The 15,716-nt window shown below is 45.5% G+C and overlaps 1 protein-coding gene across 1 annotated transcript in view; it reads left to right on the top strand.

Moving 5' to 3' along the window:
* Positions 1 to 1,581: 1,581 nt before the first annotated feature.
* The window catches only part of DDX46 (DEAD-box helicase 46), a 54,595-nt gene continuing 40,460 nt past the window's right edge, over positions 1,582 to 15,716 (top strand). Inside the window, exons 1-4 of the mRNA XM_084797162.1 lie at positions 1,582 to 1,793; positions 5,436 to 5,624; positions 7,334 to 7,477; positions 14,449 to 14,545. Of these exons, the coding sequence (XP_084653288.1) occupies positions 1,777 to 1,793; positions 5,436 to 5,624; positions 7,334 to 7,477; positions 14,449 to 14,545 (447 nt within the window). The 5' untranslated portion in view covers positions 1,582 to 1,776. The remainder of the gene's footprint in view (positions 1,794 to 5,435; positions 5,625 to 7,333; positions 7,478 to 14,448; positions 14,546 to 15,716) is intronic.

The raw sequence follows: 15,716 nt of genomic DNA, 5'->3' as shown, positions 1-15,716 counted from the left end.
TTTTAAAAAATAGTTGTTTGCCAGGTGCGGTGGTACAAGCTTGTAATCCCAGCCCTCGAGGAGGTAGAGGCAGGTGGATCTCTGTGATTTTGAGGCCACCTGGGATCTACAAAGTAAGTCCAAGACAGCCAAAAGCTACAAAGAAAAACCCTGTCTTAGGCCGGGTGTGGTGGCGCACGCCTTTAATCCCAGCACTCGGGAGGCAGAGGCAGGCGGATAGCTGTGAGTTCGAGGCCAGCCTGGTCTACAAAAGCGAGTCCAGGACAGTCAAGGCTACACAGAGAAACCCTGTCTCAAAAAACAAAAAAAAAAAAAAAACAAAAAAAAAACAAAAAAAAAAAAAAAAGAAAAGAAAAAAGAAAAACCCTGTCTTGAAAAACAAAAAACTAAAAAAGATTTGTTTAGAGGTTTCCTGAACTGGGCTAGATTGATTTGCATAAAAATAGGATTTATTCGCAAGGATGACACAGTTACCTTCCTTTTCAGCAGTCATTAAGGAAGACCATGGTTGGCAGGGAGTTTTTTTGATTTTGAAGAGTTATACCAAGGTCAGGTCTCCCTTAATCTGATTTGTCAATCGCCGGTCCTGTACCTGTTGGAGCCCTCATTTGGAGGGTGTATGTGGATTCTTTGTTCTGATATAGGGGGAAGTGGGGTAATTAAACATTTAAATGACAGAGTGAAAATGTGAGGAGGATAATAAGCAGAGGAGTGATCCAGTGGAAGAGCCAGAGCAGGAGAGAGGCCCGTGATTAAATTTTTGTCTGGTCCCTTTGTGTTTGGGCTGCATCTCTGGAGTGGTTTGCTTTGGACCATGCGGTTTGTTTTGTTTTGTTTTTCCAGGTCTTAACTTTTTAAAAAAAATATTTTTATTATTTAATTAATTTATTCATATTACAACTCAATTGTTATGCATTTTTGTTTTTTTTCTTCTAAAGCTCCCAGTATAGACAGTGTTAAGAATGATTATAATCCTTAGCTCATTTTAGTTCTCTTCGCCAATTTTCAGTCTTCACATCTCTTCAGTGTGACTCTCCCTGTGGTTTTAGTAACTTCCTCTACTAGACTGAGCACCCAAGATCTGGCATACACATGAAGAAATAAGTGAATGTATAAATAAGTACAGGGCTGGAGAGATGTCTCAGAAGTTAAGAGCACTGACTGCTACTCCAGAGGTCCTGAGTTCAACTCCCAGCAACCACATGGTGGCTCACAACCATCTATGATGAGATCTGATGCCTTTTTCTGGCCAGCAGGTGTACATGCAAAATAAATAAATAAATCTTAAAAAAAAGAAAAAAAAAGTTCAAAGCATGTAAGGAGGTGGTTGTAGCATCTAATGCGATTACGGGAAGCAAACACACTCCCTGGGACAGCCGCAGGCTGCGTAGGGTTCCTGGTGGTTTCTGCAGCTAAGACACTAGGCAGGGTTGATCTGGCAGAAGCTCCACTCCACTGGAATAACAGTTCCTAGGGTTGCGCGGGAAAACCGGCCAGAGCCTCTCTAACGCAGCCCACGCCGCGCGGCCTCCAACCGGTGGGAGGCGCTGTGCGGAAGTAACCGCTTCCTTCCGCCTGCTTCCTCCTTCCGCGCCCGGCGCCGGCACATCCTGTTTTCGTTGGCCGCGCTCTGATGGCGGTCACTGCTGGAGCTCTGGTCGCTTGGTAGGACCGGTCCTTGCTGGCACTGTGAGGGCTTGGTGCCTCCCCTCTTTGTCCTCTTTCACAGGCCCGCGCATCGTCCCCAAGGGCGCAGGCCTTCTGGTGGCCGGCAGCATGGGCCGGGAGTCTCGGTGAGTCTGCGGGCGAGCCGCTTCTTGGGCTCGGAGAGGAGCGGGTGGAGACGGCGGCGCCGGCGAGCCGGCCCCACGTGTGGTCCCTGGGCCGCCGGTGCCCGGGGCTGCGAGGATGCGCTGCTGGGGGCCGGGCCGCAGATTCCTCGGTGCTCGCTGTAGCCGGGTCGAGCTCTGAGCGGGAACAGCCCTTCGCATCTCATCCCGCCCCTTCACGGAGCCAGCAGCCTCATCCCACTCGGTCATCCCTGACCCGGGCTCTCACTCCCTTTCCGCTTCGCCTTTGCAACATTGCTTGGGGCTACTTTAGTTTACTTTCGTGCGCGCGTGGTGTCCTAAGTCTTTTAAAAGGAGGATGTGGGCCGGCTTTTTTTTTTTTTTAAATCGCACCTGCAGTATGTGCACGACTGGGTTTTACTGAGTTGCAAGAAACACCTGTTTCATGGATATGTTCTTCGTAGATAGATTCCGTATTACTTTGTTACGTGCTTCTTATCTTTTTGAAACTTTAACGCGGGCTAATCATATGGTGTCTTCCAAACTTTAGGATGTGGGTAACAGGTTCAGTACCTTGAGGTATTGTCAAAGTCATCACCATAACCGTCTTGAAAGATTACTGATAAGTTTCTAGCCAGTCGCAAAGATACTATTGTCCAGTGTCTAGGGAGAGTAATGCTAACAGCACTTTATTGGCTTATAACTTAGGTTCAGGGACATGAGCTAAGTGTGCGTGGAGCATCTTGAAATCTTGCAAATATAAAAAGCTCGTCGCACCATCTGGATAAAGGCATTGATGTATCACCTTGACCCAGTCAGGTCATGTGACAATTTTTTTTTTTTACTTGGAGACAGTGTTTCTCTGTGTACCCTTGGCCTTCCTAGACTCACTTTGTAGACCAGGCTGGCCTTGATCCTCCTGCCTCTGCCTCCCGAGTGCTAGGATTAAAAGCGCGATCCATCACCCGGTGGCATATGTGACAATCTTTCAAATCGCCCAGAGGCATTGCTCTTCCTCTGACTACCCAGACTGGAGATCTGGACTCGATGTTTCACTCATTCTCCCGCTCATTAATCCCTTCTCGTTAGATTCTGCCCTATTTCCACATTCCCAATCTCTTTGGCCCTTATCGTGTCTTTGCCAGACAGCTTCAAACTGATTTCCTCCCCGAAATACCCTTCTTGATACCTTGCCTCGATAATCACTAAGGTTTGTATGCTGGAATCAGAGTGACACTTCAGAAATAACGTGAAGGCCTTGCCATCCTCTGACGTCGTTTCTGTCGGATCCTGTTACTTTAAAGAGGAAACGGGAACTCCTCAGACCTTTCACAGGAGGCCTGTTCCAGCCGCTTACCTTGATACTGTCATCTTTCTCCCGTGCTTGGCTCTTGCTCTTGGTTTCTTCAGGAACAGTGAGAGTCTCAGAGGTGAGAAAGAGCAGGGTATTTGAGAAACAGCCCCAAAACTCAGTTCGCGTGCATACGGGGCTTTCACAGAAGACTGAGGAGAGCTCGAAGAAGGTAGACTCCGCTGAAAGGGCTCAGAAAGGGAGTGGCTTGTTGACTGCAAGTAACTGGCAACCTCCAGTGGCGGTGACGAAAGCTGCTGTGAATTGATCTCAGGGCCTCATGTGTGCCAAACGTGTGCTGGACCACAGCTTCTCCGCCCGCCCACTCCCAGCACGGCCTGTGCTAGTGTTCTAGGCTTTCGTGGTTTTGTTTCATTGCGGATCTTGACATTTCTCAGCACCTTCCTTGCTGTTTCTCACCTCAGCTGACACTGCCTCTTAACCTGGATGGTTGCCTCCTTTGTTGTTTTAGTTAGTATAAACAGGATCTTGTAGTCAAGGCCAGCTTTGAACTGCTGGTCATCCTGCCTTCATCTCCAAATGCTGGCACCACATCTGAGTAATACTTTAAAAGTAGTCATGAGGCTATGCCACTATTTTGTTTAAAACTCTCCCAATAACTTTCTCTGTTTTTATAATTTACTATAAGAATATTTGTGGTGCTAGAGAGGTGGCTCTGGTTGAAAGCACTGGCTGTTCTTCCAAAGGACCGAAGTTCAATTCCTAGCACCCACATGGCTCACGGCTGTCTGCAACTCCAGTTCCAGGGGAGTCAATGCCCTCTTCTGGTCCCATAGGCACCTGTACATTTGGGATACACATACGTGTACTCAGGCACATACATACACACACACATGAGTGAACTAGTTAAAAGTATTCATTTAGAGGTGGGAACATGTTGGTCTTAAACTGCTTGATAGAAGTGACCTCTCCTCAGTTTTAGCTGGCACTAGAGGAAATTTTCATCTTTCTCAGAGTAAAAGACATAGTCATTGTGAGCGCCTGGGAGGTCTCCATATTTGACCGTTTTGTTATTTCTCTGTTCTTGTCTCATGGCACTCTGAGTTTTTTTCTTAGAGACAGTTTCACTGTGTAGTCCGTGCTGGCCTGGAACTCAGACCTGCCTGCTTCTGAGTCCTGACTGCTGGGGCTCAGGTGTGTGCCACACATCGGCTGTCGTGTCTCACTTGTCTAACTGTCTTCCTTGCTGTTCCTTCACGTGACAGCCAAGATTCCTTCCTGTGAGTTCACTTGTGCCTTGTGCCCGGAAAGTCTCCCCTGTATGTCTACATGGCTCCTGCTTATATCTCCTTCAGAGGCCTCTAAAACGCCACTGCACTAGCCAGGGCTGGGCTACTTGTCTGGTATTTATTCTGAGCAGGTTGTCTCCAATCCAGTACTCGACACAAGGTCATTTGTGTCTTCATTTGCCTGTCATTTCCTTCGCCACAGTGCAAGCGGTCTCCTGGGGGAATGGCCAGTGCTTTTAACCGCTGAGCGCCAGTTCCACACCTTTTGACAGGGTTTTACTTCCTGTTCTAGTTTGGCCTCAAAACCATGGTGATCCTCCTGCCTCAGCCTCCCAAGTGCTGCGCACAAGTCACCATGCGTGGCTCCTTGCTTCCCTTTCCAGTCTTTGTCCGTACAAGAGTTCATTTTCTCCTCATAGGTAAAACATCTTTTCTGGTTTTGCTGAGTTTCTTTTTTTTTTTTTTTTTTTTTCCGAGACAAGGTCTCTCTGTGTTAGCCTTGGCTGTCCTGGACTCACTTTGTAGACCAGGCTGGCCTCAAACTCACAGCAATCCGCCTGCCTCTGCCTCCCGAGTGCTGGGATTACAGGAGGCGGGGCTCCTGAGTTTCTTTTTTGCTTTTTTCGATACAGTGTTTCTCTGTGTAGCCTTGGCTGTCCTGGACTCACTTTGTAGACCAGGCTGGCCTCGAACTCACAGCGATCTGCCTGCCTTTGCCTCTGGAGTGCTGGGATTACAGGTGTGTGCCACCACAGCCCGGCACTGACTTTCTCGTTTCTTTTATTTTATTTTTTGGTTTTTTGAGACAGGGTTTCTCCATGTAACCTTGACTGTCCTGGACTCATTTTGTAGACCAGGCTGGTTTGAACTCACAGTGATCCTCCTGCCTCTGCCTCTGGAGTGCTGGGATTACAGGTGTGCGCCACCTCAGTCCAGTGCTAAGTTTCTTTTTTAAACACAGAAATAAATACATGGGCTTTGCTACGCTTCATCTTTTGATGTATTTGTTTTCTAAGTGTAATCTCTAGCTTGATTCTGCCCTAGTCACTACCGCAAACGCTCAGCATCACGAGGACGGTCTGGGAGCCGCTCGAGGAGCCGCTCACCTTCTGACAAGAGAAGTAAACGTGGAGACGACAGACGTTCCCGGAGCAGAGATCGAGATAGAAGGAGAGAGAGGTCTCGGAGTAGGGACAAAAGAAGATCTCGGTCAAGAGATCGGAAACGCCTGAGGTAAGATTTTTCATCTCTGAGACACCAGTGACGTTGGGCCCTCCTAACTGGGCACATTGGGTTTCTCCAAATCTGTGTCCTGCTCTGGGAATTAGCGGCCCATTTGGGGTCCCCTGCTTTCCCCCCATTGTTTAGTTAGACACAGGACTTGTCTATTAGGGACTGGAGAGATGACTCAGAGGTTAAAAGCACTGGCTGCTCTTCCTGAGGTCCTTAGTTCAATTCCCAGCAACCACATGATGGCTCACAATATAATCTACAATGAGATTTGATCCCCTCTTTTGGCCTGTAGGTGTACATGCAGGCAGAGCACTGTATACATAATAATAAATAAATCTAAAAAAGGAAAATACTGTTACACAGTATTTTTAAGCTTGGGAACTTTAGGTTGTATTTTCTCAAGAGATAAAAGTAAGATAGTACGTTTTGTTTGTGGAAGTTGATTTGATTCTGCCAGAGGGGGCTGACCATTATGGTAAGAGTAGTCACTAAAGCAGACACTGGGAAGGAGCCAGGAAGGCCTTCTTTGCTGTTTTAAGCTACTTTAATGACTGTTCTTAGTTCTAATCTGAAAAACTCTCAACCTTTTTACTTTACATTTTCTTATATATTTATTGACACTAGTTTCACTAGTTACAACCTTCCTCAGAGTGAAAATGTCTTTAAAAGCAATTTTCTTAATGTACTCAGTTTTTTTTTAAATTAACATAGAAAAGCAAGAGGGTTTAAGTTATGATTTTATCTTAAGAGGTTGGAAGTGAAAATACTGTGGTATTTATACCTGGTACTCCAGAAAAGCAGTTACTCATGACAGTATAGAGAGGGCAGACTAATTCACTTTTACATTTTGTGTCCCACAGATAATTTCTCACAGTGAAAAACCAATTTACTTAACAAATAACAAATTTACAACCCTCCCAACCCCCTCCCTGAGGGTTTCTTTGTGTAGCCTTGGCTTTCCTGGAACTTCATCAGTAGACCAGGCTGGCTTTGAACTCAACAGAGATCCATCCTCCTACCTCTGCAACCCCCACCTGGTGCTTTGACATTTTTTTATGTGAGATTTTTAGGTCAAGGATTTTGAGACTGGGTGTGGTTGTACCTTTAATCCCAGCACCCAGGAGTCAGAGGCAAGTGAATCTCCTGTGTTCCAAGCCAGTGAAAAAGGTGTGAATTCTCCACATTTTCTAGGTGAGGAAACTGGTATCCACGAAGTTGGGGCTGTGCCCTTTCTCATGTGGTACCTAGCAGCTCACGGGAAGCAGTGCTGCCTCTGAGTCTTCAGAGTACGGTCTTTGAGCACAGGGTCTGCGTGTCTCCTTTAGCCTCAACACCCCACCTCCATCCACGCTGCTGGGACTAGGAGCTTGCATAGCTCAGCAAGTGCTCAGGGCTCAGCTGCAGCCCTGGCTGTGGGCTTTTATGCTGCAGACAGTAGATTTTAAATATGTTATACAGTTAGCAAACATCATTGTAGAACTAGCACCCTCATGTTTCCAGTGACTGTTGTAGGAGCTGGCTTCACTTGTTTCCTACCTAGCTGATTTGTTAGCTGATTGAGAACTCTGCCTCAAAAAAACAAACAAAACAAAAGAACTCTGCCTCAGTAATGATCATAGTTTTAAGAACCTTTTTTCACTTTGGGACAGGCATAATCTGAAATAAAAACTCTCTTTGGCCACAAAATAAAAGAAGACTCTCCCTTTCAGGCGTTCGAGAAGCAGAGAGCGCGACAGAAGCCGAGAGCGAAGACGATCTCGGAGCCGAGAGAGGAGGCGCTCACGGAGCAGGAGCCGTGGCCGCAGATCCCGCTCCTCCAGTCCTGGCAGCAAGAGCAAGAAGGCTGAGAACAGGTAACGCCGTCCCTGGACAGCCCGAGGCACACTTCCCGTCCCGTGTCCCCTTCTTTCTTTAAATTCATCCTTGGCAGCAGTGACAGAATTGGCAGAGTTGTTACTTATTAGGTTAGGGGACTTAGGCTTGGCTTCTTTTGCTGGGGCAGTGATGACTAGTGAAGTAGGCCAGCCCTCTGCATTCAGGCGCATTCCGGCCTCAGCGTCTTTTGAGATTATTTTCTCAGATGGTTAAGATATTTGTTGACAGCTTCTTAAAGATTTCTTCTTACTGATTTATGCATACCTGTGTAGGAGTGTGTGCATGAGTGTAGGTGCCAGTGGATGCAGGAGGCCTCAGATCGTGTGGGAACTAGAGTTGCAAGTGGGTGTGAGCCCCCTGCTGGGCGGGGACGAGCTGGGAACCGAATCCTTTGCAAGAGCAGTAAGTGAGCCAGCTCTCCAGCCCCACAAGTAACTTTCATGCTATTCCTTGTTGAATTGCTGTTTGGAAAGTGTGGCCTTTGCTTGGCTGTGTTAATTGTGTATGTTGTGTATGTGTTGCTGGTACCACTTCGTTGAAAGCCTCTTGTTGGTTCAGTGTGCTCGCTCTTCCTAGTCTCCTACCACCTGTTACCACACCTCACTGAAACCGCGAGCGTGCACATGCCGACTCTTACCCGGCTCTCTTCCTGTTTTATTTACTTGTTGGCAGCTCTCCCGTGTTGTTACTTTATAAGTTGTGCTTATATTTTACCAAGGGCAGTATAATACTGCTGGGATCTCCTTTTTTTTTTTTTTTTTTTTTTTTTTTTTGGTTTTTCGAGACAGGGTTTCTCTGTGTAGCCTTGGCTGACCTGGACCCACTTTGTAGACCAGGCTGGCCTCAAACTCACAGTGATCCACCTGCCTCTGCCTGCCGAGTGTTGGGACTAAAGGCGTGTGCCACCACGCCCGGCTGGGATTTTTTGAAATTAAAAATAAACCTCGTTTCTAGCCCTTGGGATGCAGTGACAGGCGAATCTCTTGAGTTTGAGGTCAGCCTGAGCTACAGAGTGAATTCTAGGACAGCCAGGGCTCTTCAGAGAAAATCTGAAAAGAATAGGGAAAGGAAAAGAAAGTGAAATGGAAGAGTACATATTGCTGAACTTTATCTCTTTATGTGTATGGGTGTTTTCCCTGCATGTATGTCTGTGTACCCTGTGCATGCCTGGTGGCTGTGGATTCAGTAGAAGGTATAGGATCCTCTAAAAAAGGAGCCTCAGACAGTTGTGAGTGGCCATGTTGGCACCAGGACAAAGCCACAGCCATGGAGGAGCAATTGGTGCTTTCAGCCACTGAGCCATCTCTCTAGCCCTTTGTGTTTCTTAACCTTGGTTGTAGAAATGTGGATATCCATTTTATAATTACTTCAAATTAATATTCCATTCACTTGTCCTAGTGTTTTATTTATTGAGACAGGATCTTGCTATGCAGTTGCTGCCAATGTTAAGTATTTCACTTAGGGCTGGAGAGATGGCTCAGAGGTCAAGAGCACTGGCTGCTCTAACAGAGATTGTGAGTTCAATTCCCAGCAACCACATGGTGGCTCACAACCATCTATAATGTGATCTGATGCCCTCTTCTGGCCTGCAGGTATATGTGCAAGCAGAGTACTGTGTACATAATAATAAATAAATCTTAAATAACAAAAAACAAAAACAAAACAGTATTTCACCTAACATTTTATCTTTCTGAATGAGGCCACTGCTGAAATGCTCGTTACTGTTTTATCACCTGTGTGTGCATCTGAGATTCCTTTGTTTTTTCACTTCACATGACTAGAGCCCTGCGTTCTTTGTTTGCCATCATTGATCCTTGCCGCTGGTCAGTTTTGCTGCTGAACAATGTTCTGTGGTGTCACCATATATGGCATACTGTACCATTGACCTGGTGTGTGGCTAGGCTTTGAGGGCCTAGTGTAGTTAGAATTTGAGAATTTTAGTTTCTTTTAAAATGCAGAAATTTTGCTTTTTGGCTGCGACAGCCATCTTCCTGTAACTCTCCAAAATGACAAACCCAAAGGGAAAGAGGAGGGGCACTCGCTACATGTTCTCTATACATTGTCTACGACATCACCCAGCATGCTGTGGGCGGCATTGTGAACAAGCAGCTAAGGGGCAAGATTCTCGCCAAGAGAGTCAATGTGCACACTCTAGGAGCAGGACAGCTTCCTGAAGCGAGTGAAAGAGACCAGCCAGAAGAAGGAAGCCAAGGAAAGGGCGCCTGGGTTCAGCTGAAGCGCCAGCCTGCGCCACCCAGAGAAGCTCCCTTAGTGAGGGCTGACGGGAAGGAGCCTGAGCTGCTAGAGCCCGTTCCATACGAATTCATGGCCCAATGTACAAAAGAAATAAAGGACCTTTACTGTAAAAAAAAACAAAACAACAACAACAAACCACAGTAAAATTATAAGAATACTCTTTTGATCCCAGGTGTGGGACTGTGGGGCTGGTTTGGACTGTCTGCAGCAGCTGGCTATGATTTGCCTCAGGCTCTAACAGAAGCGCCAAAGTTTCTGCGATTGTGTCGTGTTTGGAATTCTGGGAACTTGTATATAAATGCTAGAGCCCCAGGAGGGGGGCAGGTGGTTGTTGGTTGTTCAGGGGGTCAGTTGAGGTTTGGTAGTAGTCATGCTTACAGAATAAACAAGAAATAAATCAGCGCTCATTCTCTCTTGCGGGCGCGCGCTCTCTCTCTCTCTCTCCCCCTCTCTCTCTCTCTCTCCCCCTCTCTCCCTCTCTCCTCCCTCCCTCCCTCTCTCTCTCTCTCTCTCTCTCCCCCTCTCTCCCTCTCCCCCTCTCCCCCTCTCTCTCTCCCCCTCTCTCCCTCTCTTCTCTCTCTCTCTCTCTCTCTCTCTCTCTCTCTCTCTCTCTCTCTCTCTGTCTCACCTCTCTCCTTCTTTTTCTCCTATCTGGTGATGGGGTGAAATTGGGAGGATGGACACTGACGGACAGACAGCTGGAGCTCTTTTCCCTCCTTTCTTTTTCCTGTGACTTTGGGAGAAACCCAAAACCTTGTGCTTTACGTGCAGGTGTTTTTCTCCTAAGCTATATCCTTGGCCCACGCCTTTTTGAGATGGGGTCTTGGTGTGTATCTCAGACGGGCCCTGAGTTCCTGAGCTGCTCCCGCCGCCTCCTGAATGCTGGTGACTGTTTCCGTGTGCACGCCCTAGCATACCTACACGTGAGCTTTCCTGGGAAAGAGATCTATCTGGAAGTAAGCCTGATGGGCTCAGCCACAGCTGGGCTCTAGCTAGCTGATGCCAGGTGCTTTCCAGAGTGTGTGTAGTTCCATTCTCACACCACAGTATGTGAGAATTCTCCTGTCTCACACCTTCCCAGTGTCTAAAATTGCCAGTCGAAGTTTCTGCCAGGTGGCTAGGTAAGTGACTGTAGTGTGTTCTTAATACTAAGAATTGCAAAGAAGTTCATTATGAAGAGAAGGTTCGGCACTCGGGCTGGTTGTCGGCTTCCAAGAGAGAGGCCTCCCTGTGGCTCACTGTGCGTGTCTCTGCTTGCTTTTTTTTTAAATTTTTTTTTTACGTTCGAGACTGGGTTTCTCTGTGTAGCCTTGGCTGTCCTGGACTCACTTTGTAGACCAGCCTGGCCTTGAACTCACAGCTATCTGCCTGCTTCTGCCTCCCAAGTGCTGGGATTAAAAGCGTGAGGCACCACCGCTTGGCCCTTCTGCTTGCATTTTTATTGGCCGTATGGGTTTCTATTCTGAGGTATATGTTCATAGCTTACAAAATTTTTGTTATTATTTTAAGTTTTATTTTTTTATATATACAGAGTTTGCCTGCCTGCCTGTATGTGCACCACATGTGTGCCTTGTGCTGAGGTCTGAAGAGGGTGTCAGATCCTCTGTGATTGTAGCTACACATCTTGATGACCCTGAGCCTTGGTTTTTTGTTTTTGTTTTTGTTTTTTTGAGACAGGGTTTCTCTGTGTTGGGGATTAAAGGCATGCACCACCATGGCTGGCACCCTGGAGCCTTGTTTTGTCACGTTTTTCTTTTAAAAATTTCGTTTATAGGGATTTGTTGTTGTTTTTGTGTTTTACTTGATAGTTGTTGAGTACTTTTTGTCCAGAAGGCTTGGGATGAGAAAGGTTTTCAGTTTCAAGCGTCCGTATTTTGTTATTTATATATGTATAATGGGAGATGTCTTGAAGGACGCCCGTGTCTAACCACAGGATTCATTTTATGAGCATCTTATACACATCTAACCTGGAAGTAGAGTTTCTGTGGCTGGTTGATTTCTGTGCTGCTGGGGATTGACCCAGTGCTATGCACAGCTGAGCAGGTGCCTTCCCACTAAGCTACCCCCTGCCCCCCCTTCTATATTTTTTAGTGTGTATGTATGACTGCAACCTGGTGTGTGCAGTTTAGATGTGAAATTTTCTACTTGAGGTGTCAAGTACACATAGAGTTTCAGTTTTTGCGGTTTTCTTTTTTTTAAAAAATGTGTGTTTGTTTGTTTGTTTATTATGTATACAGTGCTTTGCCTGCACGGCAGAAGAGGGCATTAGATCACATTATAGATGGTTGTGAGCCACCATGTGGTTACTGGGAATTGAACTCAGGACCTCTGGAAGAACAATCAGTTCTCTTAACCTCTGAGCTGTCTCTCCAGCTCCATTTTGGGGCTTTCAATTTGTACTTGTTATAAATAGCAATTTTACAAATTAAGAATAAGCCTGATTTTGGGCATGGTGGTGTATGTCTTTAATCTCAGCATTCAGGAGGCAGAGGCACTCTGAATTTGAGGTGAGCCTGGTCTACTAAGTTAGTTCCAGAACTGAAAGGGCTACACAGAGAAATCCTGTTTCAAAAAAACAAAAACCAAAAACATACCAGGGCTGGAGAGATGGCTCAGAGGCTACAAGCACTGTTTGTTCTTCCTAAGGTCCTGAGTTCAATTCCCAGCAACCACATGGTGGCTCACAACCATCTATAATGTGCTCTGATGCCCTCTGCTGGCCTGCAGGTGAGCATTCAGGTAGAATACTGTATTTAAAAAAATCTTTAAAAAACAAACAAACCGGCAACCCCAAACAACAACCCAACCCCTGTTCATGGTTTTTAACTTAGCAGACATGAATAAAAGGATATTTTAGCTGGGCGTGGTGGCGCATGCCTTTAATCTGAGCACTTGGGAGGCAGAGGCAGCCAGATCCCTGTGAGTTGGAGGCCAGCCTGGTCTACAAAGTGAGTCCAGGACAGCCAAGGGTACATAGAGAAACCCTGTCTCTGGGGGAGGAAAAAAAAAAAAGGATATTTTATAAACTGATTATAGGATTTAGAAATGGGGCTAGGACCAGGCATGGTGGCACAGGCCTTTAATCTCAGCACTCGGGAGGCAGAGGCAGGTGGATTACTGTGAATTGGAGGCTAGCCTAGTCTACAAAGTTAGTCTGGGACAGCCAAAGTTACACAGAGAAACCCTGTCCAAAAAAAAAAAAACAAACAAACAAACCAAGAAAGAAAGAAATGGGACTGCGAGAGATAGCCCACTGGGTAGAGTATATGGGGACTTAGCTCAAACCCAAGAACCCAGCTAATAAATGCAGGGCATAGTGTGCACTTGTAAGTAATCCAATACTGTGGAGGAGACAAGTTTATCTTTTCCAGCCAGCCCAGTCCAAATCAGCAAGCTCCAGGCCAGCTCCTAAGGAATTCTACCTCAGATTGTCCTTTGGACTCTACATGCATGCATGCATACACACAAACACACATGCACCTACATACTCATACCAAAGAACAAAATCTGAAAAACAAGATAGGAGGACTACCACTCCGTGCCACTCCTATAAAGACACAGTGTAAAGTTTCAGTCTCAGAAAGTCTCTAGGGACTGTGTAGAGGCGGACAAATGGATCAGTGAAAGGACACAAAGAGCCCATGGCAGATGCATACAGAAACCGTTTGGTAAATGTCAAGTTACATTGCAGTGAGGGGAGAAAAGGTCCTAAAGATAAATGGTGCAGTTTGAGGCCAGCCTCATCTACAGAGCAAGTTCCAGGATAGCCAGGGCTACACAGAAAAGTCCTGTCTTAAAAAAACAAAAAGAGAGATAAATGGTGCTAGAGACATTTGTTGCTCTATACTAAAAAGTGAGACTACTTTCACAGAAACCAGCCTTGGGCAGAACAAAGAGCAAATTAAATGGCAAAAAAATTAAAAATTTCCTGGTAAATTTTTTTGTTTGTTTTTTTAGACAGAGTCTCTCTGTGTAGCCTTGACTCTCCTGGACTCGCTTCGTAGACCAGGCTGGCCTCAAACTCACAGAGATCCTCCTGCCTCTGCCTCCCATGTTCTGAGATTAAAGGCGTGTGCTACCACATCCTGTTGCCCATTGTGATCTTAAATATTACTACATATATGATTTACTAAAAATTTTCTATCCTGTCTAAATTTTTTTTTTTTTTGTTTTTTCGAGACAGGGTCTCTCTGTAGCCCTGGCTGTCCTGGACTCACTTTGTAGACCAGGCTGGCCTTGAACTCACAGTGATCCACCCGCCTCTGCCTCCTGAGTGCTGGGATTAAAGGCATGTCCTGTCTAAATTTTGTAATTGCTTTTCTCAGACAAATTTCCAAATGTTTCATATTGCTGGTTATAAAATACTTACTTTTCTCATATGTTAAGGTATTTATTATTGAATATGATTGATAATGTATTAGTTATTGGAAAAATAAAATGAAATCCAAGTCTATTAAATAGTCTGAAAGTGGGTATCATAAGACTTCAGGGTGGTCAGTGATGATGTTGCTGCTGAGGCTTAAGCTCACCTTGATCCCTGGTTCTAAGTGTAGGGGAAACCTGACCTCTGCAAGTTGTTCCCTGACCTCCACATTCATTGTCACAACACGTTACTAAACAGTGTAATAAAGTGAAGAAGAAATGATTCTTGCATTTCCAAGTGGTTTTATCTTACTCTCTTGTTCTTTGGTAGGTCTAGGTCCAAAGAGAAAGCAGAAGGTGGGGACAGTTCTAAAGAGAAGAAAAAAGACAAAGATGACAAGGAAGATGAGAAAGAGAAGGATGCTGGGGTACGTATAGCTGGCAGCAGTTCTGTAATGACAGTCTTGTTTCCACAACACAATTCTTTCTTTTTATTTATTTTTTTGTTTGTTTGTTTTTGTTTTTGTTTTTTTGAGACAGGGTCTCTCTGTGTAGCTTTGGCTATCCTGGACTTGCTTTGTAGCCCAAGCTGGGCTTGAACTCACAGTGATCCGCCTGCCTCTGCCTCCCAAGTGCTAGTATTAAAGGCGTGTACCACCATGCCTGGCCAGAGTTCTTTCTTAATGATACTCTTCATTTTTAAGTAACCGATAACAATAATGTAAAATAAACCAGAAGATAAATCTTCAAGAATATTTCTGAGAAATGTTGCATATTTATATTTTAATTGTTTTTACTTAGAAAATGTCATCAGTCTATATTTACAGTATCAGGTTGACCTAAAGAGTATATATAAATTTAGACTTAATAATCTAGGCATAGCTGGGCATGGTGGCCCAGGTCTGTAATCCCAATACTCGGAGACAGAGGCAGGTGGATCTCTATGAGTTAGAGGGCTCACAAAGTGAATCCAGGAAACCTGTCTTGAAAAAAAAAAAAAAGAAGAATGTAGGCACAATAGGATCAGCAGAGTGGTTGAGCGGGAAAACAATTGTCACAGAAGCCTGGTGGTCTATGATTAAAATGAGGGGCCCATGCGCAGGTGGGAAGAGAGGGTGAACTTCATGTTTTCTCTGACTGTTTCACTCATGCTGTGCACGTTTGCCCACACAGACATGCACTTGTAAGCAAAAGCAAAAAGGGCCCAGGCACACAACAATGTAGTTTTTCTTGCATCCTTGCTAACATGGGGATGTCAACATTTATTCTCATTAACATAATAGGATGTACTTGATAATTATATGAGTGTTCTTGTTATATTTTGTATTATGTGTCTAGGTGTTTTGCCTGTGTGTCTGTATGTCCACTTCCGTGCCTGGTTCTACTTGCAGAGGCCAGTTAGAATATGGTGCCAGATCCTCTGGCGTTGGAGTTACAGATGGCTGTGAGCCACTGAGTGGGTGCTGGGGGCCAAACTCTAGTCCTTTGGAGGAGCAGCCAGTGTCCTTTACCTCTGAGCCACCTTTCTAGCTCAGTCCTTTGCCTTTCTTTATTGAAGGGCTTCTTCCTATGACTTTCTCCTTTCTCTCTTTTGCTCCT

Source organism: Acomys minous (assembly GCF_964271855.1).
Source record: "Acomys minous genome assembly, chromosome: 9".
Classification (NCBI taxonomy): Eukaryota; Metazoa; Chordata; class Mammalia; order Rodentia; family Muridae; genus Acomys; species Acomys minous.
The sequence above is the reverse complement of the archived record's forward strand: the minus strand, read 5'-3'. Positions and strand labels throughout refer to the sequence as shown.